The 27,463-nt window shown below is 38.3% G+C and overlaps 1 protein-coding gene across 1 annotated transcript; it reads left to right on the forward strand.

Annotated features, from left to right (window-relative positions):
* On the forward strand, positions 1-26,725 carry pgk1 (phosphoglycerate kinase 1). Its single transcript, XM_052022206.1, is given in 12 exon segments — positions 1-176; positions 6,987-7,037; positions 8,080-8,176; positions 8,178-8,236; positions 9,644-9,788; positions 16,258-16,361; positions 16,953-17,072; positions 18,247-18,361; positions 19,755-19,934; positions 23,075-23,252; positions 25,454-25,552; positions 26,401-26,725. Coding segments are annotated over 12 exon segments (1,254 nt in total). The 5' UTR covers positions 1-111; the 3' UTR covers positions 26,442-26,725.
* The last annotated feature ends 738 nt before the right edge of the window (positions 26,726-27,463 follow it).

Here is a 27,463-nt window from a genome sequence, read left to right on the forward strand (position 1 = left end):
GAACCTCTGTGAGTGAGTGTATCACAGCTTCCATTTCTCCTCAGGTCATTGAAGCCGGCTGCTGTGTGACAGGAACTTGTAACAAGCAGCAAAACAATAATCAGCAACAAGATGTCTCTATCTAACAAGCTAACCTTGGACAAACTGGATGTGAAGGAGAAGAGAGTGATAATGAGGTGAGTGAGAGTTGGGAGGCCTCAGTAAGGTGGGACTTGGCCCCAATCCGAGTGCTGCCAATCTTCTGTTCCTAATGAGAATTATCTTCACATCGAGGAATCGCCTTGCACCATCTCTGTCTTATGTGGCTGCGTGTTCATTTAATTTTAGGGTCATTAACAATTAATGTGCAGGAAAAAATATCAATAGTGTTTGAATTCTTAAACGATATTACCGCATGTGAACTGATCAATTCCTTAAACTTAATGCATTTTGCCTTCTATTTTGTAAAATAATTGTAGATTACTGGTGGAATAAATGAACCCAAGGTCAAGCCGTGCAACGTGCTGAAATAGAGGATTGCAAAACGTTTCGGGATAGGCTAGTTAACTGGCTGATAATAGTAAAACAAAATTATAATCCATATAGAGGTTCATTCGTACGTAATCAAAGCAGGCTGCAGCCATACCCAGGATATTGCTGCAAGAGTTCCTCCTGGCTGTGTCCAAGGCCTGACGGTTTCAACGACTTCATCAGTGACTTTCTGTCCATCACAAGGTCAGAAGTGGGGATGATACTGAAGCATTCATTTCCCCAGATAATTAAACTATCCATGTTACATACAAATTTGGATTGTACAAGCGCCAGGCAATAATCATCTCCTGTAGGAGATGCTATTACTACCACTGCTTAAAATATAATACCACTGAAATCAATATTGATCAGAAACTAAACCAGCCACATAAATACTGGTCAGAGACTTGAGTTTTTGTGGCAAGGACCCACCAACTGTCTCCATAAAGCTATTTCAACACTTACAAGAAATATTCATCCTTGCTTGGATGAATACAGCACCAACTGCTCAACACCATCCAGGGCAACCTGCTTTTCTGGCCCTTATCCAGCACCTTAAATATTCACAACCAATACATTGTGGCTGCATTGTGTAATTGATCTGAAAATGGCGAGGATGTAATCAATTGATTAATTTAATTGGATTCCAGATTAATGTGGACTCAGTGGGCCAATAGGCCTGATTCTGTGACTCTGCCGAGTATCGTATTGCAACACCTTGACCAATAATTATTAGCCATACCATGATTGTATTTAGATTTTTTAAAGCATTTATTCCCTAAATTGTATTATTTTCTAAGCTTGCTTAACATTTAGCATTGTTGAAAATAAAGTCTTTACTTAAAGATGTGATTTTTTTTATTTTTGCAACCTTGCTTTGAATTCATGCAGTTGATAGGGTTACATTTTCAGGGAACCAAATTGTATTTGAAATACATTTAATCTGATTACTTATAATTTTGTTGTAATATTTTGTTTCTGAACTTTTTGCTGGTTTTTATTTCAATTGACTTTGTAAAATGTTATTTATGTAGTTTTTTTGTGATAGAGAATGAAGATGTAATGGTGCAAAACCACTGCTTCTATCCTTTGCCTAATTAGTAATAAGTAGTTACGTGAATAGTCCTTCCCTTATTATTCTTGAGGGAGGTTAAGAAAAATTGCATATTTAAAGAAAATTCCATGCTGTCAGGGATGGCCTCTTGTAATCCCAGGACTGTAAGCACATTTTGATACAGTTCATAATTTGTTATAGCCATGGAGCACCTTGCCTGCAGCATTTCTAGTATTGCAGTGATATCTATATTGCTCAGCAAATCACTTCCATTTGCTGACGTAAGGTGTCCAGAAAATCACAGCTAATTTTGTACATTGGATAAGAGCATAGGGCACTGGCTTTCAAGTTCTCTCTCGTATTCATTTATAGTTGCCCTCTTAACCTATGGAATGAATGAACATTTGTAGCCAGGTCCTAGCAGTAAAAAGAGTAATATATCAAGTTACTTTAAATCTGTACTTGAAGTATTGCCCTGTATATCTTGTACTCCAGAATAGAGGACCATAATTGCTACAAAGAATCTTTGGTAGCCGAAGATACATCAGTTTAAAACTAGATCTGAATTATATGAATGACCTCATGGTGTTTTGTTTTAGTGTTCAAGAATAATGTGCTGCAATTCTGGTTTAGTAGTTTTGTTTTTAAATTGTTTTCATCAGTTTTCTTTCAGTAGTAAATCAGTTTTTTTCTGTAAATCTTCCAGTATTTTTAAATTCTAAAATTAAAAACTACTGTATTTTCATATGAGCTGTTTCCAAAATGTTTTTTTTGACAAGATTTAGCAGTAGAATGTCTGTTCATTTGAAATTTCTTTTTGATGTTAACTATTAACATTATCGGGCCCATTCAGTCCACAATTTAGAGCATCTATGAAACATGAGGTTTAGGGAAGTATGTAGTAGCAAAGTTGCAACATCCTGCATGTGGTTATCAGCAACTGTGATCTGAGCACGTGTGTAGGTGCTCTGAATAAGAATCTCAAAAGCTATCCGTGAATGATAACACAAAGTTCTTAATATCAAATTTTCTAGCTTTTGGGGGAAATATATGTGCTATCTTGTTGAAAATGTGTTTTATCGACAAATTATGGATGTTTGTTGAAACCATGAAATTTAGTTAGAGCCTACCATAATGAAAAGAAGCCGACCTGCCTCAAACAGTTGAAATTTTGTCTGTTAGTATGCTTTGACCTAGAAACTGCATTAACCTTAATTATAGTACCAAGGATTTCTGGCATCTGTTTGTTCACCTTTCACAATGCGCATAGGTTTGTTAATTCCACTGTCAGAATGATTTCTGCTGCTCATCAGTTTCATTGTGTGGTATATTCAGAAGCAGAATGCAGGAAATGATGAGTTTTTGGTTTGGATGAGTAAGTTTAAGCTGTGGAATGTGAAGTAAGGGTAAATGAGTGACATTTTCCATTCTGTGAGGGAGATTTTTAACAGCAGCATTATTTAAAATGGAAGGCCATTAGAGACTAAATCCTTAATCTTTCAGAAGCTGTATTCTAAATTAACATCATTGTACATTTCTGGTCATGGTCCATCCTGGTCAACTTTTATGTCAGTTCTGAAACTGAAAATCACTTTCATGCATTTCAATGAATACCAACATCTACAATAACTTCCTCACCCAACTGAGTGATGTTTTATTTTGGTAAATTTCACTGTCATTGCAGGGAACGTTTTACAAGCATCCTAAAACCATTGTCAGAAATGTTAAAATCAAAACCCTAATGAAATCCTTTTCATTAAGGCAGGTTATCTTATGAAGAAAGATTGGCAGCTAGACTTGTGTCCACTGGAGTTCAGAAGAATGAGAAATGACTTGATTGAAATACACAACCTTGTGAAGGATCTTGTCAAGGTGGATATGGAGAAGATATCTCCTGTTGTGAGAGAATCTAGAACTTGGGGCACCTGAAAAATAAAGGGTTGCCCATTTAAGACAGGAAGAGGCATTTATTTTCAGAGGGTTATGAGTCTTTCGAACTCTTTCACAAAGTGACGGATGCAACATCTTTAAATATTTTTAAGGTGGAGGTAGACAGGTTCTTGATAAGGGGGTGAAAGGGTATTATAGGTGAACTGAACTGGAATGCGGAATTGAGTTTACAATCAGATCAGCCATGATCTTGTCAAATGGCGAATCAGGCTTGGGACTATATGGTCTAATCCTGCTCCTAATCTATATGTTCTGATGTGAAATTTATATCTGTGGTGTTAACATCCAAATGCACTTTACAACCAATAACATAATCTTTTGATGTGCAGTCACTGCTGTAATGTTGGATTGTAGAATTAAATATTAGACTTTGAATTAATAGTCAGTTTTAAAAGTAGGATAACAATTTTTTGCTATCATTTATTAAGATGAACTTCTATACAGAGTAATAGGTAAGGCTTGTATAGCTGATATCTACTGCAGAGAGTATTTGGAAAAGTCTGAGGATGAGGAGTATTGAAAAGAAAAAAATACATTTATGCAGTTCCTTTTAATGACCTTAGTATGTACCTAAACTCTTTACAGCAAATGAAGCTCTTTAAGTGCAGTCACCTTTGTTGGAAATATTGCAACCAATTTGTGTGCTGCAAGGTCCCATAAAAAGCAGTTTGATAATGACCAAATAATATGTATTAGCAATGTTTGATGCATAAATATTCTACCATGGATAATTCCAGTGATTTTATGATTGATGTCTCTGAGAGAGCATTGCAAAGCCTTCAAAAGTCTTATGCAAAAGATTACATCTCTAACAGTGCAGGATTCCCTCAGTACTGTACTGGATTGTCAGCTTAAATTTCAGTGATAAAGTCTCCAAAAAGGCATTAAAACTTACCACTTTGATTCTGAGCCAGGAGTAATAATTTTAATTGAACCCATGCTTAATGCTTTGAAAATATCAGCACTAATCCCTACCTTTTCAATGACCTAGGCACAATGTAACCTTCCAGTTTATTATGTTCTAAAGCCTGGATTTCCCAACAACCTCCTATTTTAGCCAGCTATATTCCTTTTAAAAATGCTTTTAATATTACTGCTTTCCTAATTCCACCTCCTCTTTCCCCCACCCCCACCCTGCCACCCTCATGTCATCTCTTTTGATAACGGACATTCTTGCTTTGTGAATGCATGGCTTCCCTGTTATCTTGCTCAAGATGCCATTACCTGCTCAAATCGCCATTAGATCAAGTGATCCCAAGCAGGGAGTGTCATGGTTTGCGTTTGTGGATAGACTGCAGCCAAATCAAATCTATCCCTGCACAACTTCAATACTATATAACTTTTTTGTTTTCCTAACTCATCTGTAGTCTGTCTGCCTCTAATAAATGGTAGACAGAGCTTTTTATAATTTCTGTTATACATGAACAAACAGTTGGAAAAGAGAAAGGGAACTGCTTTTTGTGCATTTCATAACCTCTGCATAATCCTGTAATATTTTGCAACCAGTTAAACATTCTTTTGAAGTGCAGTATTACTGTTGTGTAAAATTTACTACAGAAAATTTTTATTTAAAACTTAATACAGTAAAATTTAATTGCTTAACACAAATCTTCATTACAGATATGGTATCTCGCACATAAAAACAGTTGTGGGTGAGACCTTAATGTAGTTAACTGTGTTTTTGGGTGCTGTTTGCACTTAACTTCTTCTCAGGTTTTCTCACCAGTGCCTGTTTTTTCAGCCTTGCCAGCCTTGAACTATTTTTCTCCAATTTCCCATTTTCGTGTCAATGACAGATTGGTGAATTGCTGCTTAGTCTTCCTGGATCCATTTTGAGGATGATTTCCCTTGTAGCTTGCACTTTAGAGAGAATTCATTTCTACACCTGAGATTGCATATACTGTGTGTGTCAGATCCTCTTGATCTTTATTCCTTTCAAAGAACACAATATTCATCTGTCCCACCAGCATATTGATCATTGATCAGTGACCATTGTTCCAAGCATGAGCATAAAGGATCAGAATCAGGTTTATTACCATTGACATATGTTGTGAAATTTGTTGTTTTGTGGCAGCAGTAGAGTGTAAGACATAAAAACATAAAATATAAATGAATGCTTGCAAGCCAGTTGACTTGTGCAACATAACCAGCTTGATCTAATCCTTGCCTATTGTTTACAGATTTTTTTTAGCAGAAATCATTGAATTGTGATCAGGAGTATAAATTGAGCTTATTTCCCCTTATCTCTTTGTTATGCAACTGTAATTTTTCTTCTGGCTCACTTTCTTCTTTGGCTAATTGAGTACAAACCAACAATAAAATCAAAAAGGTAAACATGCTGGAGATACTCAGGCATGTCAGGCAGTAATCTAAGGAGAGAGAAACAGAAGTAATACTTTAGGCCTGTGACCCTCCACCAGAACTGAGAAACTGAGGGGAAAAAACCCTGCAGTAGCTTTTGAAACATGATTTTGTTTGATTGAGCATGAAATTCTTGTGAATTTTGTGAAGTTTGACATGATGTCAAAATGCAGAAGTGGTGTTTAACTTTGGTGAAAGCTGACTGATGCACATCGGAATTTCCAGCATGGAACGGGTGTGGAGCAAATGATTGAAGTTCAATATGCAGAATTTATAGTACATCAGTTGCTGTGGGGGAAAATGGTGTCTAATATTTTCCTGGAATTCTGTTTCCTTCTTGAATGAGAGACATCGATTTTGGTGTGATTCATTCCCAGTCCAGAAAACCTAAGAACATTTGTTATTTGAGGTCATGAAACAAGTATTGGTGGTTGATGAGCATTTCCACTTACTTGCCACATTACTGGAGCTGCAATCCCTGCTCACAATAGACTATCACAGTTACCCACATGGGGTTGGTTGAGGAAGACTCAGAGCTCTGGTTCTGGCCATATGTCATTGTATGAACTTTTGCAGGAATAAGCATCTCCACTTTCACTGCTGTGAAATTTACTCCATTATTACATTCATTTCACAAGGGATGTTGCTTAATACAATGGAAGTGTATTTAGCATCTCAGTTGATTCGTGGTACATTGGTGATTCTCTTTGGCATCCATGATTTTTATCTGTCAAATCTTTGCATTTCTCAATTTGATCTTGGTTATTTATGTAGATTTCTCAGACAAGTCCTTCAGTGTATCTGTTTAAATAATCACCACTGAAAATAGTCTTTCTGTATTGAATTTAACCCCAGTGATATTTTGTTACCTCACCATTATTGTGATTCTTGAGAGGAAATCTTTTCATAAGTGCTGCGGGATCTGGCAGATTACTGAGATAGTATCTGGTGCCAGGTGATGATGACTTGAATGTGTTTTTGAAGCACTACATGAAGATTGCCATTTTGTTCTTAATGTTGTGGGCCTCCGTCCCTTTTTAGTATGTGGATAATACTTTGTGAAGCTATATTGAGATGCTGAGATTGAGCTATAGTGTTACCTTTCTTTCAGGGTGGACTTCAATGTACCGATGAAGAATAATCAGATCACCAACAACCAAAGGTAAGATGGAGATGTTGAGTGGAGAACGACAGTGGAGATGTTGAGGTAAAATTTATGAGGGAGTGTAGTTTCATTTACATTCACCACAATAATATAACTGATTTTGCTGGTTGTGAACTTGCTTAATGTCCTGATCCTAACTAGTGAAGCACCATGTAATGGACCTGCCAGAACAAGCTCTGTTCCTCCCTCAGTTTGTGAAACAGCTGCAAAATACATTATCTGTCCAAGCCAGTTGTTAGACCTTTTCATGTGCATGACATTGAAAACATCCAATGACTATTAAAAATCAACTGAACAAATTAATTACTTTTTAAATATGTTCAAATTGAACTCAATAGGCACTTATAGCAATCTGTCAATCCCTTTCCCTTGCTTATTTATCAGTAACCTGTTCTGTCGTACAGACCCACTAACACCCTCTTCTACCTATGTTATGGATAATTTAAAGTAGACAATTAGCCCAACAATCAGCTCATCTTTCTGAAGTGTGAGGAAACCAGAGCATCTGGGGAAAGCCCACATTGTCACAGGGAGATGTGTAACCTCCACACAGACAGCACTAGAGAATGGATTGCAAGAATTATAAAGGCAGCTGCACCACCTGCAATGCCATTGTGCTGCCCATGTGGAGAAATGCTGATGATTCCTTGAAGAGAAACGTACAACTACTGTGATCTCCCATGCATGCAGATTTTTTGACATTGCATCGCACAGAGGAGTTCACAAAAGAAGATTTGTCCTTTGAAGACTCAGGCCATAATTTTAGGAGACTTTCTTTGAATTTTGCTGTGCTTTAATAATATGACTTTTGTCTGGCCTTTAAAAAGGTCCAACAAGCAGTTGAATGGGCATAAATGCTGGCCTTGCAAGTAATGGCCATATCCCCTGAATAAATAGTTAACCTGGTATGATTCTAGGCTGATCAGCCACTCTTAGAAATGTTCTAGAATGAGAAGAATTTGGAGGGAATAGGAAAGTGCAGGACTTGGAACTAATGAAAAAAGCACTATCACAACACAGTTGAATGTTTTTTTCACAGAATTAAAGCTGCAATTCCAAGTATTCAGCACTGTTTAGACAATGGAGCCAAGTCGGTGGTTCTCATGAGCCACTTGGGGAGGCCTGATGGTGTCCCTAATGCCTGAGAAGTTTTCACTGGCACCAGTTGCAGAGGAACTGAAGAAGCTTATGGGAAGGTAAAGTGAAGTCTGAGCAACCAGATTGTTCTGACATGCAATGCTCCTTTAATGGCAAGTCTTATTTTTATAGAATATCCAGTAGCATTCAAGGGAGGTGACTGATGTTTTCACTGTGTGTTATGTAGTCCTGGGTGCTGTACTTATTTTGCACAATATATTTGTAGTTTATTTCTTCAGAATGAGAAGGCAGATGGCTTTTATCACTGCAGGATATCTTTAGAAGCATCACATTTACTTTTTTTAGAATTGTGTACTGGAGTGCTGATAGTAGTAGAATGGATTGTAATTAGGGATTTTTTGTGGAATATACATTTTCATCAGGTAAAGGTGTGCAACCACATTAGAGCTGAGAGAGAAAACGTGAAGGTCTGGGTTTTGTGGTCAGCTGTGACATGTTGGCTTGGCCACTGACCTTCAAGATGCCCAGATAGATCTTACAATCACCTTCTGGTGTGGATTTCCTTTTTCAACATTTGTTGTTATTATGTATCAGTTAAATGACATCCAATGACAATGATGTTATCACTACTGAGCAGCCAGGCAAAGAATTATCTTAGACAGTAAACCAGGGGAGATAAAGTGCAATGTTAACTAATATTTGAAGCATTTTACAACATGTTAAATCAAATTTAAAACACAAACAATTCAATCAGAATTTGAAATATTGTAAAGATTATTTTACATTTAACATTTTTATATCAAAATCTACTGCATTTTGAAATATTAATAAAGATATTACAATTGATATGGAATTAGATTTTAATAGGACAAAAAATTGTAAAGTAATTATAGCCTGGTATACCTTATGCAGGTTGTGTAACAGAGTGTACCACCTTTATGGTATTTTACAAGAATAGTTTGCAAATATTTGACATTTTAATTATTTCTTTGGTTTCTGGAGATTATGTTAGAGAATGCTGCAAAGTAATGCACTGTGTGGATTGGAGCAACCTCCAGAGGCTGCTGTCATTTTCCAGTTGAAGACTGAACGCTTGCTGTTTACTGCCACAAGAAAGAAACAAACACAAATCCAGGGAATTCTGTTTGTGCCATAGAAGTCATTATTTATTCTTTCCCTACATTGCTTAGTTCTTATTTTTACAAGAGCTTTTCCAATGGACAGGAGTTAGGATAAGTCACTTCAGTGTATTGAGAGTACCAACAATGCCCTAACTATACATTGTTTTTTTGTGTGTGTGTACTAGTATCATAATTACACAGAAAATGGGAAATTTTCCTGTGCAGTGGCCTCCTAAAGTTTCTAATATGACATCATTAAATGAAGCATTAACTCTGTTTTACTCTTCACAGATGCTACCTGTCCTGCTGAGCATTTAAAGTATTCTCTATCTATTTTTAATATCAGACCACTTAAAAATTGTTTTATTTTGATTTTATAAATAGGAATATTATTTTCCTCAAAGATTGTGTTGGAAGTGAAGTTGAGAAGGCATGTGCAAACCCAGATCCCGGAAGTGTGATTCTCCTGGAAAACCTACGATTCCACGTTGAAGAGGAGGGGAAAGGGAAAGATGCATCTGGGAATAAGGTGAAGTTTAATACTGTTAACATGAGTAAAGATTGTGTATACTACGGCTAAAATGGTATCAAGAAACCAAAGAGTTTCTGAAATGGAGAAGATCAGGATGGAGAGAAGCTGCTCCATCAGATGGATTGAATGTATTTGTTCTTGAAACTAAAGTTTCATAGTTTTAAGGAAACAATGCAAGCTGGAGGGTCTTATTTTTCACTTTTGTTATGTGCCCACTGAAGATTGTGTTTTTTCAGTGAAATGATAACACAACAATATAATGCCTGGTAGGAAGACAGATGATGAAAATGAGAGATATTTCTTCAAAAACTTTCCCTTCCTCCTCCACTCCAGGCCCTTTAGTCCTCTCTTTGGAAATGCTATTGTGAAATAATTTATTAGAAGGAATTCAAGAACAGCTTGAGAATGCCTCCTCAGGGAATGTGTATACATTAATCATCACACAACTGGAATCATTTTCTCAATATATGAGAGATCAAGGAAAATTGACTACCACAATATATAATACTGAAGCTCTATTATCAGAAGATTTGATCACATTGTGCCCAAGTAATACAATATCTAGCTTGCATCTATATCGGTACCTTGTTGCTCAGGATGAATTCCCAGGGATGAGTGTGAATGGGATTAGTGCTAAAATGAGTAATTATAGCATGCACATGTGACTAATAAAGATATCTTGTATATTGAGAGATGTATTAGTAACAGTGCTGCTATTGCCAGGAACCTTGAGCAAACCCCTGCCCTCTCTGCTGCCATGCACTGCTGTGGTGGGACCTGGCACAAACCTATGTCCTCTTAGTGTTTCCACAGTAATGAATCATCCCACAGCTTGGCGTGGAGAGTTTGTCTATGAGGGTTATCATTGAACAGGCTGGGGAGAGTAGGGTGCCTGTCAATGCTGAGATGTGAGACCCTGAGCCCTGGCCAACATAGGTGGGTATTGGCAGCACCTGGTCCTTGCGTTTTCACTGCCTAGATCCTACAGTCTCTCTTGTCATCTCCAGTTGGATGTGAAGGGAGGTGCTGTCTCCCCTTTTTGTATGGGTGTACTTCTGTCCCCAGTTCAGAGCAAGTGGTGCTGCTAGTATTCGGCAGCCCTGAGCCCCACAGATCATGGGGATTGCTTGTCCCAGCCAATTCATTGCCATGGGAGCACCAGCAGAGGACAGTGATTCAGGACAGGTTCCTGCCATAGCAGTATACAGTAAACAGTCAGTGGCAGGCGTTCGCAAACAGGTTCCCAGCACGCAGCCTGAACAGGTCTCTTGAAAGTGTAAGGGTGTTCGTACTTGTGAGTGTTCAGAATGGAGGATCACTACCTCTGCAGGATAGTACCAAGTAGTAATTGGTTTATTATTGTCACATGTACTAAGGTACAAGTGAAACTCCAAGGTACTCCTTGCCTTTGACTCAACCCCAGTGGATCTGCTCTCCCTCCTCCCCACACCTGCCTATCACCACCTCTTACCTGCATCTGCCTATCACCACCTTGTGCCCACCCTGCCTCCCCTTCTTTTATCCACCTATCACTGCTCTGCTTTCCCTCCTTTATATTGGGCTTCCCCTTTTCCTATCTTCAGTCCTGAAGAAGGGTCCTGACCCAAAACGTTGCCCGCCTGCTTTTCTCCACAGATGCTGCCTGGCCTTCTGAGTTCCTCCAGCATCATAGTGTTTTTCATATAAATTCCAGCATCCGCAGTCCTTTGTTTCTCTAGTTTTTCTACAGTGAAAAGCTGTTGTTTGCATGCCACCCAAACAGACCATTCCATACATAAGTACATTGAGGTAGTACAAAAGGAAAACAATAGCAGAATGCATGATATATTGTTACAGTAACAGTGCAATGCAGGTAGACAAATAAGGTGCAAGGGCCATGACGAGGTAGATTGAGAGAGCAAGAGTTCATCTTTATCATATAAGAAGTCCATTCAAGAGTCTTATAGTTGTGGGATAGAAATTATTCTTGAGCCTAATGGTATGTGTTCTCAAGTTTTTGTATCTCCTGCCAATGGGAGGGGGGGAGAAGGGAGAGTGACCAGGGTGGGAGGGGTCTTTGATTATGTTTGGCTGCTTCCCAAGGCAGTGGGAAGTGTAGGCGCTTGTGGTCTTGGGCAGAGCACTTACCATACCAAGCTGTGATGCATCTGGATAGGATGCTTTCAATGGTGCTTCTGTTTTAAAAAAAAAATTGGTGAGGATCATTTGGGACATGCCAAATTTTCTAAGCTTCCTGAGGAAGTGGATGTGCTGGTGTGCTCTCTTGGCCATAGCATCTCTGTGGCTAGACCAGGACAACTTGTTGGTGATAGTTACACCTAGGAACATGAAGCTCTCACCATCTCCACCTCAGTGCCATTAATACAGATAGGGGTGTGTACTCCGCCCTGCTTCCTGAAAGTCAATGACCAGTTCTTTTGTTTTGCTGACATTGAGGGAGAGGTTGTGTCTTGACATCATTGCCACTAGGCTCTCTATCTTCTTCTTGTACAACACCTTGTCGTCGTTTGAGATTTACTAGTGTGATGACATTGATACTAAGTGCTGATTACTAGGAGGAATGGCAGCATGTTTACTGTCATGTTTAGAAATATGTTTGAACCCTAATCTGGGACTTGAATCAGGTTCTTGTTCATAAGAGCCAAGTTTCACAGTACGAAAACAGTGGATGCTGGCAGTTTTGCCATAATTAAAACCACCCCATTATAGGAAGGATGTGGAGCCTTTGGAGAGGGTGCAGACGAAGTTTACCAGGATGCTGCCTGGATTAAAGGGCATGTGCTATGAGGAGAGGTTTGACAAACTTGGGTTGTTTTCACTGGAGTAGGGGAGACCTGATATAAGATTATGAGAGTCATAGGTAAGAGTTGACAGTCAGTATCTTTTTCCTAGGGTTGAAATGTTTAATACTAGAGGGGGTAAGTTCAAATGAAATGTGCAGGGCAAGTTTTTTTTTACACAAGGAGTGGTGGTGCCTAGAATGTACTGCCAGGGGTGGTAGTGGAGGCAGATACAATAGAGGTGTTTAAGAGGCTCTTAAATAGGCACATTCATGTGCCGAATATGGAGGGATATGGACATGGTGTAGGTAGAAGGGATTAGTTTAGTTAGGCATTTAATTACTAGTTTAATTAGTTCAGTACAACATCATGGGCCAAAGGGCCTGTTCCTGTGCTGTATGTTCTATGTCCTAAAATCCAGAATAATGCAGTAAGTGAATTCATTATTCAATCCTATGCCTCAAATGGCACAATAGAATTCCATAAGTGGTTACCATTGCCATTAAACTGTCTTCTGTTTGATGATGCCTCTTCTTCTCCTCCTCCTCCTCTGCTGTTTTTTCATATCTTTTGAGGCTAACCTATTTCATTTCATCTGGTGGCAAAGGACACGTGTCCAAGCCACCTTGTTGTTAACTGCTCTTGTAAGCGTCTTGCATTCCCTCAAGCCTTTTAACAACACTCTGTGTAAACGTTGCTCTTGAAGATCTCTTGGTTGATCTTCATTGCTTTGATGTCCAGAAATTCTTCAGCATGGAAAGAGACATATTAGCTTTACTGATTCTTAGTGTTTTCTTGCTCTTTTATTTCCTTGGGATGTGAACACAATCATTTCTTCAGTGCTGTCAAAGGTGACAAGGCTAATGTTGCCCTGATTCATTTTAATTCACTTTATTTTGGTAGTACTCCCTTTCAGTCCAAGGTTTTGATTTGTCTTGCTCAAACCTCTTCTATTGTGTGCCTTCCTGAAAAGAGACATATTAGCTTTACTGATTCTTAGTGTTTTCTTGCTAAGAAAGTATTTAGACTAGGCATCACCACCTAGTCTAAATACTCCTGGAGGTACAGATCCATTGGATTCCTTTGGTTTGTACTTTTGTTCATGTTGCTGAAAGTTCAAGGACACAGTGAAAAGATACATTGATTAGGTAGACATGTTTAGTCCCTCTGGTGATAATGAATGCTGTTAAGCTGGCATTCAAAGTCTTTGTACAAGAGCTTTTTACCTTCATTTTCTGAGGGAATTGTACACATGTATAAATTCTCCTCTGTGGTATCACTAAGGTTTCAGTTAAGCATAAATAAAAGAACATTATTTGTTCACACAGTCTCAACTTGAACTGTGCATGTGCATTTATGTTTCCCAGTGTCCAGAGGAAGCATTTTTGAGTTCTGCAACATTAAGGTAAAGTACCTTTTATCTGTGCAAAAGCAAAATACAATAGATGCTGTAAATTAAAAACTGAAAATGCAGATTATGCAGCACCTGTGGAGAGGGAAATTAGGTTCATGTGTCATATCAATAAGCTTTCATTAAATACTGCCCTGCTAAATGTCTTCAGCATTTTCTATTTTTATGCTGGTATCCTAAGGTGCCTTACTGTACTTGAAATAGTTTGAGATAATAAATTAAGAGTAATGCACAAGTAACGTATCCCACAGTGTTATGCTTTCTTGTTAATATTTTAACACCCACATAAAAAGTATTTATTGGATTATTAAGTGCTTGATAGAATAAAATAAGATCTTTTCTGTTGGGTAGATAAATCTTCAGGAGTGTCCTGAATGTCTTCCTCCTGCTTTTAAGATTTTGTTAAAAATCTTTCCACTATATGATTTACTTACAATGCCTTTTTGTTTGAAATCCTGGTTTTTTAAACTTTCTCAGGTACAAATTTAAGCCACATGTTTGAATGCCAGAAGTCACCAATGAATTGATACTCTTGGTAATGACTCACTCTGGAAGGTCAAGTGGTATCCTAACTCTTGGAATAGCATATCTTTCTTGAGCTAGGAAATCTCATTGGTTCCTTTGCCAGAATCGTTCCAGATACAGTAATAACAGTTGCTCTTAGACATGCTGACCTTTATAGGCTGACACTGGAGACTCCCTGAACTCAGGCTGAATAGGCTGGTATTGCTGCTGGATTTTTGCTGCAGCTTAACTTAGCATGCATATTGTTATAAATAGTCATAACAAAATTATGTAGTATGATGATCTTGCAGACCCATCTCTTAAAATGTCATTGGTTTGTTTTTTTTAAATGTGTTCAAGTGCATATATGTGTACCCTTATTGTTTTTAAAATCAGCCTTTAATTAGTGCTTTAATTAATAACATTATGGTGTAATTGAAGTACGTAATGTTTTTAGTATAGTGGGATAAAGCGAGTTGAAAGAAAGCTCAAAGCTTTTGGTAGAGGCCTGTGTAAAACTGTTAACACAAATGATTTATCCAGCAGTGGTATTTTGTAGCATTGATGCCACTTAAATTGGATTTGTAGCTATTACAATTGGTCTTAGCTGATTCATGTTAGTGTCTGGTTCCACAGGAACGGCCAGATTCACTATATCACTAAGTGACCATTATTCATATGTAATGCAGCCCAGCAGGATACTTTACCAAGCTAAAGCTTGGCAGCAGTGTGATGGCAGAGCCCTAATTCTTTCTTCATCTGATAACCTACAAATGCACTTTCCAGTAAAAACCCACTAAGTAATCATCTGGAACATGAGGGTGTGCTAAAAGGTTTTCTTTGTTGCTTCTCTTTAATTGGGTATTGTACCTAATCCTACTACTTTGTTGTTCCAGTAACTGAATCGTGTACAGGGTAAGTTTTTTTTTAAAAGTACACATTCTAATAAGCCACATAGTTCACCAGAAGATAAACAGTTCAACCAAATTCATAGGTTGTGCCTTTCAAAGCTATGGTTTACTGATTTCGGTTTTTTTTATTACCGTCAACCAGAATCAGCACTTTTAATTGATTTTGCTGCAAGTTACGTATACTTAAATGAGCAGGAAATTCCATAATAATACTAATCTTGAGAAAAAAAATATTAATAGTAAACCTCTGCTTCCAGTTAAGGAAGGGAGGACAGTTAAAATTCCTATTTGAATGCGAGGAAGTGAACATGTTTGGATACTGGATAAATGTGGACTGAGATTTGTTGTCACAGTTCAACCATAGTTGTAGTCTGAATTTGCATGTGTGGCTCCTTCTCATGTTCGAAGCTTTGGAGGTACCTATAGACAAACTTGCCAACAAGAAAATGGTGCAAATTTATGTATTTTTTGTCACCCTAGTAGCTAGTTTCATGTTGGTAACTCCACTTTGTGTGGAATATCTGCACACTTTAAATGCCTGTACTCACATATTTGCACATGGGTATGGTGCAGATTTTCCTAGATCATTGTGGGAATTTTTAATATATACAGAACTATAAGCATGCAGCCTGACTGTTTTACACTAGAAGAGAGAAAAACACTGTTGGTTAAACATGACAGAATTGGATTACTGTTAGTGCTTGGTTGCAGGGCATTTATCATAGCTCGGGTGTACTTCACCACCTGGACTGCTTGACCATATTTGATGCATGAATGACGGAAAGGGACATAACCCTGAAGAAGGGGAGTCTTTTATTTCTCAACAATAACATACTGAAATGAAATCTATTCTTTTCCAGATAAAAGCAACTGATGAAAATGTTAAGTGTTTCCGAGATTCGCTGTCTAAGCTAGGTGATGTGTATATCAATGATGCTTTTGGAACAGCACACAGAGCTCACAGGTGAGCTGATTGAATTTTTTTCCCTTTGGAAGATCAAAGAAGAGTTGAAATTTATAAACGTGATTTGCTTGTGTACAGAATCTCAAATACATTTGTGACATAGGAGATTGGGTAGATTTGTTTCCAAAACAAAATTTAGGAAGAGAAATGTGTAGATGAAATGGGAAGCTATGTGGTAAAGGCAATTTACTGTGGCCAAGTGTGAGGTAATACACTTTGGTAAGAAACACATGAATGGGAGCATGCATAGAACATGTTCCTTGTGTTTTAAATATATAATTTTCTAAGTGATGGCTTTTTGTTTTAAATGACTTAAATCTACCAAATTAATTTTTGAATTTTATTAATGGGGTTATAGAATAAAAGGGTAATGACATTATTATGAATTTGTACAAAACATGGTTAAGCTTGTAGTTAGATTAGTCTATTGAAATCTTTTATACATTTAGAACTAGTATAAATCCTTAACTAATTGTTGAACCCAGAGATCCTAACCCATTAAAAATAAACTACTTTTTGTCATCTTATTTACTAATGTTCCTTTGAGGTGATTAGCACCTTTTATTTTTATTATTTGTGTTTTTGTATTAGTTCCATGGTTGGTGTCAATTTGCCAAAGAAAGCTGCTGGCTTCTTGATGAAGAAAGAGCTTGAGTATTTTGCCAAAGCTCTGGAAAAACCTGAGAGACCCTTCCTTGCCATTCTGGGTGGGTAAGTACCAAAACTGTCCAAGCTATTTTTTTTATTTGGTATCTGAGAACTTTTAGAACAAAGAGCATACCTGCCTTGTAAAACTTTTATTTACGGCATGGTAACAGGCCCTTCTGGCCCAATGAGTCTGTATGTAAAGATGTATGTTAACCTACCCATACGTCTTTAGAATGTGGGAGGAAACCGGATCACCCAGAGGAAACCCACGCAGACATGGGGAGAACGTACAAACTCCTTACAGACAGCGACGGGAGTTGAACCCCGATCACTGGTGCTGTAATAGTGTCATGCTAACTGCTATGCCACCTCAGCACTACAGAAATAGTGATTGATCCTCGAATCTTAAACGTTGATTTTATTTAGGGAGGAACAAAGTACAGTGTTGTGTGTTGCCTGGTAAAGCGAAGAACTGTATTGGCCCATTTATAGTTTAATTAAAATAATATTTTGAATTCCTGCTTCATAGTGTACATAATTCTTTATAATAGACATCAGGAAAGTATAATATAAAACTTGCCTTGTGCAAGTAATGCAGGCATCCATAAACATGAAATCTTAACGCTGGATGGTGCAGTATTCCTGTTGGAAGAATATGTGTGAGAAGCAAATTGAAATATAATATTACTGTCACCTGGGGGCAGTGTTGGGCAGAAAAAAAAGACTCGCTATGAATCACAGGCTCGCCTGAAGACGTGGATTTGCATCTTTTTGTCTTCAATGTCAGTTCAAGAAGTGCCACTGGAATTTACAAGTGCGACATGTCTCATGCATGCTGACTGTTCTAGTAATCTGTATGGGTGAAATACTTTTAATGCATTTTATTTGGACTATATAAATGTACTTGTGAGTTGCTACCATAATTATTGCAGTGAAGAGAATAACCTCTTTAGAAATTAAACTGAAATTGCATGTTTTTAAACAAACCATATCACTTTGCATTTCCTGGTGGGAAGATTTAGAAATACTTGTTTTAAATTTTAAAAAGTGTTACTAATAATGTCTTAAACAAGATTTTGTTTGAATCAATTCAATCTTATCCCAATGGAAATTTTCTTGGTCATTTAAGGCGATACTATTTTTCAGCACTGCTTATTTGTTTACACAGCAGTTTAATGTAATAACATGAAACTTAAATTATGCAACTTAAATAGCTGCTTCTGTTACTGTTCAACAGGGCTAAAGTCCAGGACAAGATTCAGCTGATCAATAACTTGCTAGATAAGGTGAATGAAATGATTATTGGAGGAGGCATGGCATTTACATTCCTGAAGGTCATCAATAAAATGGAGGTATGCTCGCCAACAGAGTTGCACCATGGTTCTTCTATTTGCTAAGTTAACTAATGGATTTTGTGTGGTCATTGCATTCACTGATTTTTTTTTTAGTTCAAAGAAGGGTATTTTGTTAGAGTAATTGTTTGCCATCTCTGCTTTCACGTACTTTTTTGAATTTATTGCCTGGTAGTTCTAGTAATATTATTTGATTTTTTTTTCACCCATCCATAACTACCCCCTCCTTTATTATCATAGATTTGTAATATGTACACAATTCACTTCTGGAAGCTTCTATTCTCGCTTTTCGGGTAGTAAGTCTCATTTCATTATGTTGCATAAAAATGAAAATTCTCTATTACTTTCTCTAGTTACCTATACCGTCTGCTAACTGACCTTCCTGTAGATGGATACAGTTTTTCCACTTTTTCTCTGTTGAGACTATTAAATCTCCCCTTAACTTTTTTTTCCCTAAGGTCATCACAATACAAAGCTGTTCAATTCAGCTAGCTATACAAGTCTTCAGAAGTGGAATAACATACATTATTTATGTTTTTATCTGTGAAACAGATAAAAAGACATGACTTGTACTATTTATTGATAATGGGTGAAGATTGCCCGCCAATCAATAAACTGAATAAACAAGATTTTGATCAAATCTGTTTTAGTATGTGTATTTTTCTTTGGTGTGTTTGGACCCACCTTATTCATTCCCGCTACTGCTTTCACCATTATTGAATCCTCACCACACAATCTCTGATTTTCTAAGACGCAGTTCTATCCCCATTCTCTCTGGCTCTGAATTCTATGTTGCCCTCTTGTTACAGTACCAGGAACTCAAATATAGAAGTATGCATCTCCATCAGACAGAGATTGCACCCCACCCCCCCCCCCCCAACCTCTCCCCTGCTGTCCTTGCCCTAATTTATCAGTGTTTATTTTCTAGATAAAGAACTATTTATCTTAGTTCACTTTTTTTCCTACTTGTCTATATGGTTGCTGTTCTATCCATAATAGATTCTCTATGGGCCCTGACCCTGGAGAAGAGAAATGATGATAACAGATTTGTTTCTGGATGTGAGAGTAGGCACTGTTTTGGGGAGTTTGGGGAATATGGAATGTATTTCTTTTCAGTTCTGACTTAAAATATCATGTGTTATATGCACACAGTAAAGTTTTCTATGGATTTGCACTGTGATAATATTCTTGACATTTAGTTGTTGTAAAAATACATTGGTTATTTGTATATTGAAAGCAGGATCACGCATTCAATAATGTTGTTCAAATAGTATTATGTATGTGACATTTTCTATACATGGAGCCAAGAATAATTAAAATCTACGTCCACAGCAGTAAGGGAATAGTGTATGGATATGTGTGAAAGTTTTATCACTTTTTTTTTCCTTTTTAGATTGGCAATTCCCTTTATGATGAAGAAGGGTCAAAAATAATCAATGACCTGATGGCCAAAGCTAAAAAAAATTCAGTGACCATCACTTTGCCTGAAGATTTTGTAACTGCTGATAAATTTGATGAAAATGCCAATGTTGGAGCAGCCACAGTAGCTTCAGGCATCCCAGCAAACTGGATGGTAAGTTAGTACTATGGATTGTCAAAAGCTCTACAGCCTCTAGTACAGCAAAACTAGTACAGGGTTTCAGTGTTTTAGATGAGAGGGAGAGGGGGGTAAAAGAGGTGGAGGAGTTGCATTATTAATCGGGGAGAATGCTGCAGCTGCACTCAGAGAGGACGTGCTGGAGGGCTCAACTACTGAGGCAATATGGGTGGAGCTCAGGAATAAGAAGGGTGCAATCACTCTGATGGGGTTGTACTATAGACCTCCCAATAGTCATATAGGAACAGGTATGTAGACAGATTATAGAAAGACATAAAGGCAACATGGTTGCCATGGTGGGTCACCTTAACTTCCCCAATATTAACTGGGATTTCCTTAGTGCAAGAGGTTTGGGTGGGCAGAATTTCGTCAGTGCATTCAAGCGGGTTTCTTGAAACATTGCGTGGAAAATCCAACTAGAGGAGGAACTATATTAGATCTTGTTTCGGAAAATGAGCCTTTTCAGGTGACTGACCTTTGAGCGGGAGAGCATTTTGACAATAACTCCTTCAGTTTTAAGTTAGTTATGAATAAGGATAAGTCTGGACCTTGTGGCAAAGGACGAAGTTGGGGGAAGACAAATTACAACATTATTGGACAGGAGCGAGGGGGAGTTAATTGGAAGCAGCTGTTATCGGGCAAGTCCACATCTGACATGTGGGAGTTGTTCAAAGACCAGTTGATCAGAGCTCGGGACCGGCATGTTCCAGTAAGGAGGAAGGACAAGGATGGCATGGTAATGGAACCTTGGATGATGAGAGAGGTTATGAACATGGTTAGAAAGAGAAAGGAAACGTATGTGAGGTTTAGGAAGCTAAAAGCAGAAAGGGCCCTTAAGAAATATAGAGAAAGCTGAAAAGAGGATTAGGAAGGCCAAAAGGGCAAGCACGGTAGTGTTGTGGTTAGTGTAACGCTATTACAGCACCAGTGACCCAGGTTCAATTCCTGCCGCTGTCTGTAAGGAGTTTGTATGTTCTCCCCCTGTCTGTGTGGGTTTCCCCTGGGTGCTCTGGTTTCCTCCCATATTCCAAAAGACATATAGGTTAGGAGTTGTGGGCATGCTGTGTTGGCACCGGAAGCGTGGCGACACTTGTGGGCTGCCCCCAGCACATTCTCAGTAATGCAAAAAGACGCATTTCATTGTGTGTTTCGATTTACATGTGACTAATAAATAAATATCTTTTCTGAGTACTTTGTGTTGGTATTCACCAAGGAGAAGGACGTGGAGGACAGTGAGAGCAGTGTGGGGCTTGCTAATGTGCCAGGGCATTTTGAAATCAGGTAGTGTTGGGTCTTCTGAATAGCATTAAGGTGGATAACTCCCTGGGGCCTGATGGGATATATCCCAGATTATTGAAAGAGGCAAGAGAGGAGATTGCTGGGGCCTTAATGAAGATCTTTGTATCCTCACCAGCACAGGCGAGGTCCCGGAGGACTGGAGAATAGCCAATGTTGTTCCTTTGTTCAAGAAGGGAAATGGGGATAATCCAGGAAATCATAGGCCGGTGAGCCTCCCATCAGGAGGGGAGCCGTTGGAGAGGATTCTTAGCGATAGGATTTATGAGCTTTTGGAAAAACATGCCCTGATCAGGGACAGTCTGCAAGGCTTTGTGCAGAGCAGGTCATGTGTTACAAACTTGATTGAGTTTTTTTGAGGAGATGACAAAGGTGATCGATGTGGGTAGGGCAGAGAATGTTGTCTACATGGATTTTAGGAAGGCATTTGACAAGGTCCCTCATGGTAGGTTGATCCAGGAGGTTAAGATGCATGGGATCCACGGTGACCTGGTAGTTTGGATTCAGAGTTGGCTTGCCCATAGAAGACAGAAAGTGGTGAAGGGGTGTTACTCTGGCTGGAGGTCCATAAACAGTGGTGGTCCATGGGAATCGGTACTGGGGGTTCAGTTGTTTATGATGTGTATAAATGACATGGATGAAAATGCAGATGTAAGTTTGCAGATGACACAAAGATTGGAGTTATGGACAGTGTAGAAGGCTGTCAAAGGATACAGGAGAATATACATCAATTACAGATATGGGCTGAGAGATGGCAGATGGAGTTTATTCCAAGTAAGCGTGAGATGTTGCAATTTGGGACGTCTATTGTAGGGGGAAAATATATAGTTAATGGTAGGACCCTTAACAGCACAGATGTAGAGAGGGATCTTGGGGTCCAAGACCATAGCTCATTGAAAGTGGCCACACATTCAAATAAGGTGGTAAAGAAGGCATATGGCATGCTTGCCTTCATTGGTCAGGGCATTGAGTATAAGAGTGAGGAAGTCATGTTCCAGCTATATAAAATTTTGGTTAGGCTGCACTTGGAGTATTGTGTGCAATTTCTGATCTCCCCATTACAGGAAGGGTGTGGAGGCTTTAGGAAGGGTACAGAAGAGGTTTACCAAGATGCTACCTGGATTAGATGGAATAAACTTTAAGGAGAAGTTGGACAAACTTGGGTTGTTTTCTTTGGAGTGACGGAGGCTGAGGGGAGACCTGCTAGGCATTGATGAGATAGATGGTCAGAATCTTTTTCCCAGGGTAGAAATGTCAAGTATTAGAGGACATGCATTTAAGGTGAGAGGAGAAACGTTTAATGTATGGAGCAAGTTCTTTTCTACACAGAGTGGTGGAAGCAGATACGATAGTAACATTTAAGAGGCTCTTAGATAGACACACAAATATGCAGAGAATGGAGGGATATGGATCATGTACAGGCAGAAGAGAATTAGTTTAATTCGGCATTGTGTTTGGCGCAGACATTGTGGGCCGAAGGGCCTGTTCCTGTGCTGTACTGTTTTGTGTTCTATGTTTAAAACAAGTTGCATAGTAAATTAATTTTTGAACTGTAATTCATGTTATAAGGAAAACTGGTAGCCGCCATCTTAGCAGCAAAAAGAACAGAAAATGTTGGTAGCAGGTCAGGCAGCAATTGTAGGAAAAAGAGTTAGCATTTCAGGCAAAGGCCCTTCATTGGAACAAGTGTGAAAATATCTTGTCCTGATAGTACTTTCACTGTATCAATGTGTCATGTTCCTTCCCTTAATTGTGAATGAATGAAATGCATCCTATCTATTTTTGCGAATCAAGATTTTGATTTTTTTTTCCCTACCAAGGGTCTAGACTGTGGTCCTGAGAGTGTTAAGAAGTTTACTGCTGCAGTGGGTAGGGCCAAGCTCATTGTGTGGAATGGTCCTGTAGGCGTGTTTGAATGGGACAAATTTGCAAAAGGCACCAAAGCTGTTATGGATAAGGTTGTGGAAGTCACCCAGCACGGTACAATTTCTATTATCGGTAAGTAGACTGGAATTCAGAAGTTCCTTAAGCCTGATAAAAGAGATCATATCATTTTGCAGTCTTTATGGGTAAAGATGAAGCTGTGTTTCTCTAAACCATTGATATAGCTTTTACAATTTTGTATTTAGGTTTTCAAGTTATGCAGACTAAAATGTGTAAAACTTAGTTAACAGTAAAGTTGTGTGTTGCAATTAAGGATACTTTACAAAATTTGCTTACTGTACAAAAATTCTTCCAAAACATTTTGCATTGATTTAATAGGAAGAAATTCTTAAGGATATTTAACAATAATTTATTAATTACTGTTTCTCAATAGCTTTCAAATAGAATTATGCGTCCTTGTGTTTTGAAAGTACATAACAAGTATGATACTAGGGATGGTGAATATCTTGTGGCCCATGTGCTAAAGTTGGTGAATCACGAATACAGTTGGCTTTCTTTAGCCTTCACTTAATATGCAAGTACTTGTAGTTCCATGGGGATCATCGGGCAGACAGGACTGGAACTGAGGATATTTTCTGTTCTTTTTTTTCCAGGCCAAGGACCACAGGCCAAAGTGCTCTAATGTGATATCTGAGATGAGCTAAATTAGTGCAGATGTTCAGTCTTAATGGCTGAATAAATTTGCTGAGCCATGAGGGCACTTTGAATGTAGTTGATTCAGAAAATATGATACAGAGTTATCATGTCTACTTATGATGGAGATCTGAGGGGCAAGTTTTTCACACAGGAGGTGGTGGGTAGATGGAACAAGCTGCCAGAGGAGGTGGTTGAGGCAGCAACAATCATAGCATTTTAAAAAGCATTTGGACAGGTACAGGCATGAGAAGTATGGGCCAAATCAGGCAAATGGGATTAGTGTAGATAGGCATCTCGGTTAGCATGGATGAGTCGGGCCGATGGGCCTGTTTCCATGTTGTATGACTCTGACTCTCATGGTTGTATCTTGTCACAGTTAGCCTACTTCCAATGACACTGTCTTGTGACATCTTAAATAATTTAATTCTGATCATATAACCATTATCGTAGTATTTATTGAGGAGTAATTGTGTTTTCCTCCTTTTGCCAGTTCTGTGAGTTTGCACCTTCAACAAAATTGAAAATCCAACAGGCATTGTTGGTAGTCTGCCAGGCAGGTCTCCCAAAGAGGCTAGGATCTGGCAATGCTAGATCTAGGTCTTCAACAGGATGTTCTGAAATAGACTCTTGTTGAAAAAGCTGTCTTCCTCAAAAATGGTATTCAAAGAAGGGCAGAACTAGGACAGGGAACTTGTTAAATAAATTCCCCAGCAAAAATTTAGTAAAGATCTTTAAATGAACAAATTATGGGGCAGCACAGTAGTGTAGCGGTTAGCGCGACGCTATTACAGCGCCAGCGATCGGGGTTCGATTCCCGTCGCTGTCTGTAAGGAGTTTGTACGTTCTCCTGTGTCTGCATGGGTTTCCTCCGGGTGCTCCAGTTTCCTCCCACATTCCAAAGACGTACGGGTAGGTTAATATGGGTATAAAATGGGTGGCAGGGACTCGTTGGACCGGAAGGGCCCGTAACCACGCTGTAAATAAAATTTTTTAAAAAATTTGAATACACCAATTTGATTTAAATTAAATTACTTGCTTTTCCCTCAAATGAACTTTTGACAGACCAAATTGATTATACCAGCATTGTTTTATGCTGTGACGCTGCCAAGGAAGGTTGTAGAAGCAGATATGGTAGCAACTTTTCAGAGGCATTTAGACAGATGTGTGAATAGAGGGGTTCAGATCATGTGCAGGTAGATGGGATTAGTTTAGATTGGCATCCTGGTCAGTGCAAACCTGGTGGGCTGAAGGGCTCTGTATTCTAATGTATTTGAGAAGGAAGTTGGCTTTTTGATCTGAAGTATACCATACAGAAGTTAAGAGATTAATATCAAACAGTATTAGAAAAAATGCTTTATTCTTTGTTTTTCAGTGAAACGATGCAATTCTATCTTGATTTATATTGGACTGTGGCTTTGTACAGCATCTGGAGTAAAAGATTGCAAGGATGTGTTAAAAGGCAATTAGAGCTTATGGAACTAGTGAATATGTATTCTTGTATTTCTTCAATGTTTAAGAGAAAAAAAAGTGTTCATTATTACACGTTTCAATAAGGTTCAGTAGCTATAAGAGATTACATTCATCTTCTGGTTTAATTAAACCTTTCTTGGCCATTGCAGGCGGTGGAGATACAGCCACTTGTTGCGCCAAGTGGAACACTGAAGATAAAGTCAGTCATGTTAGTACTGGAGGTGGAGCCAGTTTAGAACTGCTTGAAGGTAAATCCTTTTTTTTGTTGTTGTCTTCTGCTTTGAGTTTAGTTTGCCAATGATGAAAACTAAACAAAAGCTCTCAACATTATGAATGCTGGCCCTGAAGGTTTACGAGACTATCCAAATAAAACTTCCTTTTGATTTCGCTTTGCACTGTTCTAGTTTAAAATTGTGCATAAACAGATCTAATTTCAACTTTTTATGATAATAACACCATTCAAAGCAAACTTCATTCTACTGTCCCCACACTACATTCTACAGCTGGACAAATTGGTTCACTTCATTCACTTAAGGAATTAAGCTGGTTTTTACAAAAACAGCCCAGTGAAATTTCTTCTGGGGAAGTGTCTGGCTGCAGTTGAGCACCGTACCGTCAAGTTTTGTGAGACAAACAGTTATCAGAATTATTGAGAGTTTATTTTGGTTGCATGATCCTTCATAGCTTTAAAAGCTCCCACAAGTTTCAGAAGACTATCTTGCATCCTGAAACCTTATAATAACCGCTGATTGGTAGTTGAATTGGTACTTTAAGTTCCTTTTGGTAACTACAGTCACCAAAAGGAACTTAAAGTAGTTTGTGCTGCTCTCTTGCTTTTTAATGTTGAGATTCCATATAACAAGTATAAGAGTCCTACATGTTTTTGGGAATTCTTATCCAAACTGGGCATATATTAAAGAAAAAAATTACATTTATAAATATGTTTCAATATCTGGACAAAACTTGGAAATGTAACATGCAGATATTCTTTGCCAACATGTGAACCATAATACTGAAACTTTATTATAGCAAAATGTATTCCTGGAAACACTCCTGACTCCCATTCTCTTCCACCTCTTCTGTTTATCATTTATAGGTAAAGTTCTTCCAGGAGTTGATGCTCTCAGCAACATCTAAGAACAAGTTGAGTTCCTTACACACATGCATCTAGAGTTTCATGCTTCATGCTTTAGACTTTTCAAAGTGTAACTGTTTGTCTCGGCACTGAAGACCTCTATACCAATATAAGTTCGTCTTTTGTTCTAAAATAGTTTTGATGTTGTCCATTTTCTGTGTAATCGGTTATCTGCTGCATTGTTGAAGCAGCTGTAGTATGTGACTGTCACAGAGTAAATTTACCATTTTTAGTTTTATTGGAGATAGTCTGCGATGACTGCTGAATAAATAAACATGCACAAGCACTGGGCTCTCTTATTCAGAAACGGAGATTGGATAAAATGAACAGCAAAATCCTGATTTGCAAATAATTTATTTAGATGCCTAAACAGAGTTTAAAATTTATCCAAGAAAAGTGGAGGGTAGTTAAATAATGGTCCGTTACCTTAGTACCTAGTGTATCACAGAATATCTCCCATGCCATGTGGCCATCTTTGTGAAGTTTAAAAAAAAATACACTTAAAAACACATGTTAATAAATTTAACACATTTCTTGCAAAGAAGTGGATGGGAGGAGAAGGAAAGAATTAGCTAAATCCTCCTGGACCATGGCATTCAGATTTTATTTGATGATTGGCAAGCTACATTGCAGCCCCACAGGTCTCAGGTAGTGGCCACCTCCTGCAATAGCACCAGACTATTACTTCCTGGCACTTCATGTCAAAATCACTGACTTTGCCAGGATAAGTGTGTAGAAGCCCAACTGGACTAACCACATAAATGGAGCAAATCAGCAGCTGGGTGTTCTGTGATAAATGGCTCACGCCCTGATTCCATAAACACAGTATGTCTCTACCACCTAAAGACATAAGTAAGGAATATGATGGAATATTCTCTAATTGCTTGGATGACTGCAGCTGCAATAACACTGAAGAGGCTCGACGACATCGACAACACAGGAAACCATATGAACTGCTCTTTGGGAGCTTGCTATACCTTCCTTCCAGTAATCTGTTCATCTACAGGTTGCACTGCAACAACTT

Source organism: Pristis pectinata, chromosome 8 (assembly GCF_009764475.1).
Source record: "Pristis pectinata isolate sPriPec2 chromosome 8, sPriPec2.1.pri, whole genome shotgun sequence".
Classification (NCBI taxonomy): domain Eukaryota; kingdom Metazoa; phylum Chordata; class Chondrichthyes; order Rhinopristiformes; family Pristidae; genus Pristis; species Pristis pectinata.